Source organism: Triticum dicoccoides, chromosome 1B (assembly GCF_002162155.2).
Source record: "Triticum dicoccoides isolate Atlit2015 ecotype Zavitan chromosome 1B, WEW_v2.0, whole genome shotgun sequence".
Lineage (NCBI taxonomy): Eukaryota > Viridiplantae > Streptophyta > Magnoliopsida > Poales > Poaceae > Triticum > Triticum dicoccoides.
Genome location: NC_041381.1, coordinates 566,051,796 through 566,056,678, shown reverse-complemented (window position 1 = coordinate 566,056,678; position 4,883 = coordinate 566,051,796). Strand labels below are relative to the sequence as shown.

At 46.8% G+C, this 4,883-nt stretch overlaps 1 protein-coding gene across 1 annotated transcript; it reads left to right on the top strand.

The window, feature by feature from the left end:
* Window positions 1-2,411: 2,411 nt before the first annotated feature.
* LOC119350620 (agamous-like MADS-box protein AGL61) lies at window positions 2,412-3,179 on the top strand. Its single transcript, XM_037618360.1, has one exon. The coding sequence runs from the start codon at window positions 2,412-2,414 to the stop codon at window positions 3,177-3,179; it is 768 nt and encodes a 255-aa protein (XP_037474257.1).
* Window positions 3,180-4,883: the final 1,704 nt, after the last annotated feature.

Below are 4,883 nucleotides of genomic sequence, written 5' to 3'. Positions count from 1 at the left end.
ATATCCGGTCGGATGTTCGCGCAAGGGACGGTGTAGAGCGAACACGTTCCGAATGCTGGCGAGGACAATCATCGCACGCGAAGAACAGAACAGTGCATCTCATCCAACTGTCTATCGTTCACTCTGAATTGTTATAAAACTGACATCGGATTTGTATCATTTGGTTATCTTAAAACAGCGACGACGATCGGTAGATACATGTACGGCACGGTGCACAGTGCATATCCACATCTCCTCTTCACGTATGATCTAGAAGAGTTGATGAGATGTTGAGATGACGACGACGACGATGAGTTGCCGCATTTCCAAACCAGGAGGTGATTCATGTTTCTTTCTATATCTGGTCTGTACTGCTGTTAATGCACCGTATATCTATCTAATCTTCTTCTCGATGTTTATAATTGGCACATACATGTGCCTTATTTAGGGTGAAGAAGGAATGCATTTAGGGATATCCATTCCATGCCAAGGCCCCACACGGCCGTATATGGCAGTTATAAACATCGAGAGAAAATCGAAGTCGATGGGCTGTTTCAGCGAAGATATACACACGCATCAAATATAGCCTAAATGAGAAGAAAAAAGAAGAAACAAACATGCAGCCTTTACGGGATTGGCTTCAAGTTTCTCGACGCTGAGTTGGTTGGCTTCGTATTGCTGACTCATGATGACAACGAAGGCAACGTAGACGAACGGCGGTGAGAAGTCGCTTCCAAAAAACCTAATCGCTCCTCTCCCGTACAGGATCTCGAGAGACGGGATTTTGTAGGCCTGTTCTCCCGTCAATCGTGTATGTGGTGGACGGGATGGGACCGCTGGCAGCAGCAACAAAAGGAATGATAGTGGAAGGGATGTGCGTGGAGGTAGAGCATATGCGATGGGACGTCTAGGGTTGCTGACCCTTGCACTATAGAGGCGCGGGCAAGTAGGAGGACGTGGGCTGGACCTGAGTCAGAGTCCGTGATAGCCCATGACCCGACGTCTCGGATTCATGGCGCTTTTGTTACGGGCTCTTCGTTTCTGGCCGGCAAAAATTAAGCGCGTAGTCACTAGGTCGAAATTCGTCAAAGTGAAAGATCTGAGCCAACGAAAATCCCGCATATTGGGCGCAGCTGATATGTGGCTATGGCTGATCTGTCCCACCTTGATTGATAGCGATATAGCCACTCTTGTGAGCTCGGCTCGGCTAATTCCCGAGGCGCGTGGCGGGGGAGGAGCACGCGGGAACAATTTCTCTTATCAAGCTCTAATAGCATGTGAAAGAGAACCCTCTATAACGAGGTCCAACTCCTCCTCCACTAGTGGGCTGGGACTAAACTTCCCACCACATCCCTTGTCACGATACCTACATGGGCCCTTAGAGATTTTTCTGAAATTGTTAGATGGGACCAAAGCCCACCCTGTATTTCGACAGGTGCATCTCCTGTTGCGAACGGATCAAGGGTAAGAGCGGCCGCAGCGCCTCCCTCGGCTTGAAGAAGGTCAATGTTGGCGACCGGAGTTGAGAGCTTGCCGGTCGCACGCACGCAAAGGTGTAGAGCGAACACGTTCCAAATGCTGGCGACGACAATCATCGCATGCGAAGATCAGTGCATCTCATCCAACGGTCTAGACCGCGTTCGCTCTGAATTGTTATAAAACTGACATCGGATAATCGGATTTGTATCATTTGGTTATCTTTAAACTGCGACGACAATCGGTAGATACATGTACGGCACGGTGCACAGTGCATACCAACATCCCCTCTTCACGTATGAGTAAAAGAGTTGATGAGATGTTGAGATGATGATGACGAAGATGAGTTGCCGCATTTCCAAACCAGGAGGAGATTGATGTTTCTTTCTATATCTAGTCTGTACCGCTCTTAATGCACTGTATATCTACGATAAAACAGCCCATCGTCTGCCTAATTTTCTTCTCGACGTTTATAACTGACATATACATGTGCCTTATTCAGGGTGAAGAAGGAATGTATTTAGGGATATCCATTCCATGCCAAGGCCCCACACGGCCGTATATGGCAGTTATAAACATCGAGAGAAAATCGAAGTCGATGGGCTGTTTCAGCGTAGATATACACACGCATCAAATATAGCCTAAATGAGAAAGAAAAAAGAAGAAACAAACATGCAGCCTTTACTGGGTTGGAAATGTGACAACTCATCGGTTGTCACCATCTCATCATGTCATCAATTCTCCTAGCTCATCCATGAAGCAGAGATGAGGATCGGATATGCACCCCCGTGATAAATTGGCACAGCCAAATTCTCATGTCAACTCTTCTCGTCGCCTATAGAACGGACGCCCCAGAGCTGTAGCGAGACAGACCACAGACCTCAAGTTCTCAACTGTCCTCCTCCAAATAATCAAACACTCTGAGAGAGGGCGCAAAGGTTTTAGGGTGGGTTGCAATGGGGCGGAAGAAGATCGTAATCCGGCGCATCGAGAACAAGGCTGCACGGGACATCTGCTTTTCCAAGCGCCGGGAGGGGCTGTTTCGCAAGGCGAACGAGCTGGCCGTCATGTGCGGCGCCGAGGTGGCCGCCGTCGTCTACTCCCCGGCCGGCAAGGCCTATTCCTTCGGCCACCCCTCCGCCGAGGACATCGTCGACCGCTTCCTCCGCCCCGCGGAGCAGGCCGGGGCGGCGGGGGCTGGCATGGGCGCCGCCGTCGACCCGGACCGGCTGGCAGAGCTGCAACAGAAGTACAACAAGCTGTCCACGGAGCTGGGCGCGGTGGAGAAGCGGAAGGAGTGCTGGGGGAAGGCCATAGCGAAGGGTCGCGCGGAGGGGAGCCAGGCGGCGGCGTGGCTGGACGCAGTCGCAGACCAGCGCAACATGGGGGACGCGGACATGCTGGCCTGCATGGCTACGCTGAAGGAGGCGCAGGTCACCGTTGCGGCGCTCGTCAACCAGGTGCTCCAGAACGGTCGCCGTGACAAGGAGGCAGCCCTCGCGGCCCTGCCGCCACAGCTACTCGCCGGCGGCGGTGGCTTTGAGCTCGGTGGGACGGGGCAGATGATGGCGGTTATGCCAACGCCGGGGTTCGCGGTCGGAGGCGGGTTTGAGCTCGGTGGCACCAGCGCCAACGGCGGGTTGGAGGACATGATGACGGCCATCGCCGGCGGCGGTGGGTTTGAGCTGGGTGGCACCAGCGTGAATGGAGGGAGCTGGGTTTGAGCTGCTCACATCGCCAGCATGGGCTTGATCTGGATGAAGCATATGTATTTCTGTTTTTCCCTTTTTGTTTCTCTTGTTGTGGTGCATCGGCAACCCAACATAGTGGCTTGCATTGTTCTGTATCCATTGCGCCGAATTAATGAAAATACAAGCGTTTTTTATTATTCTATTTTACAGCATGATTTTTGAATAGTTCACAAAAACGTTTTTTGTTGAACCATTGGCTTCTAACTTTCTCATCTATATCTAGCTGCTTAAAAAGGAAAGATGTCGCGGGGGGAAATATACCAATAAACATATCTTAGCCTTTGTCTATTGTGCAAATCGATGAATCATAGGAGTACTAAACAAATATACTTGTTTCTTACATTAAAAATTACTTGCTTCTTAACAGAAAAATCTATATAAAAGATCATACGTGGAAACGCGCGCACACAGTCATAATAACATACATATATAGTTCGAGCAAATGAAGGATAATAACCATAACATGGATGTTGTTGACACTAAATTTCCTGGCTACCCTGAATTTAACCGATAGCTAGTTGTCCTGGATTCGTTGCATCTCATCGCAAGATCGGGATCATTATTGATGGTACAAAATTAATACGATTGTCCAACAATAAATAAATAGTTTTTAGGGTGATAAATAAAAAGTAGTTCTTTGGATATAAATAAATAGATGTGACAAGACAAAAAATATAGTAAGAATTAACCCACAACAGGATAAGGCAATGCGGGCTCGGCTTTTAGTCATGCAGACCTTTATTCTCATGACAAGGGCCATTGCCCGGTCTGCCACAAAGAGTCAAGCTATGAAAGTATTGCACATACGTTCAACATGCTAAGCATTCTTTCTAAAAACATGTCGTAAATCTCAAGATGATATGCCGGCTCAGTCTGTCGAAGGCGCTCATAGGGGTAGGATGTGCGTGTGTGTTCATAGAGGTGTGTGTATGCGCGTATATATGATCGCTTGTGTTTGTACTGTGTTTGAAAAAAACACATGTTTGCCAGTCAAACTTGGTTTTCAAAATTAGTGCAATGACTTGCTCAAAGCAAAACCAGAGAACCATCTCATATTGAACTAGCAAACATAGTAGGCTTAGATCCAAAAATAAACAAAGTTAGGTATCATGCATATTCTTTCAAAAAACCATGTTTTGATAAAATAAATGATTTTCTAGTGCAAACATACCATGATAATTATTAATGTATGTTGATTTGCTAGTGCTTTCATAAAGGAAATACAAGATTTGCTAGTGCCAAGAAAAACACATTCTCAACCTGGATTGAAATCAAAATATACTTAGATCTACTCAACTAAACAGAGTTTGATGCACATGTATGTGTAAAAATCACGTTGATGAGACAAAAGTGTCAACTATTATAGAGATACCTTCAAATTTATTACCTTATGTTGACATCATCCAAATCCATCTTCCTCGCCATCGATGCAAGCTAGGAAAGCCACTGATTCGAATAATGTCTCTGTCGATCTACAGTCTTGTGCCTAACTCTGGAATTTAGTTTTATTGATGTTTAATGTTGTGCTGTTTTGAAGTTTCTGTTTGTGATACACTCTCATCTGTTCTGTTGTCCAGTAGATAAGAATACATCTCATGAACACAGGGAGGGAGTATCTAGACAAATCTAAGACAAGTAATTAGGAATGGAGGGAGTACATGGCATCTTTCCTGTTTA

Coding starts and splice junctions, on each gene's coding strand:
- LOC119350620 (XM_037618360.1), top strand. CDS start 2,412: ATGGGGCGGAAGAAGATCGTAATCCGGCGCATCGAGAACAAGGCTGCA.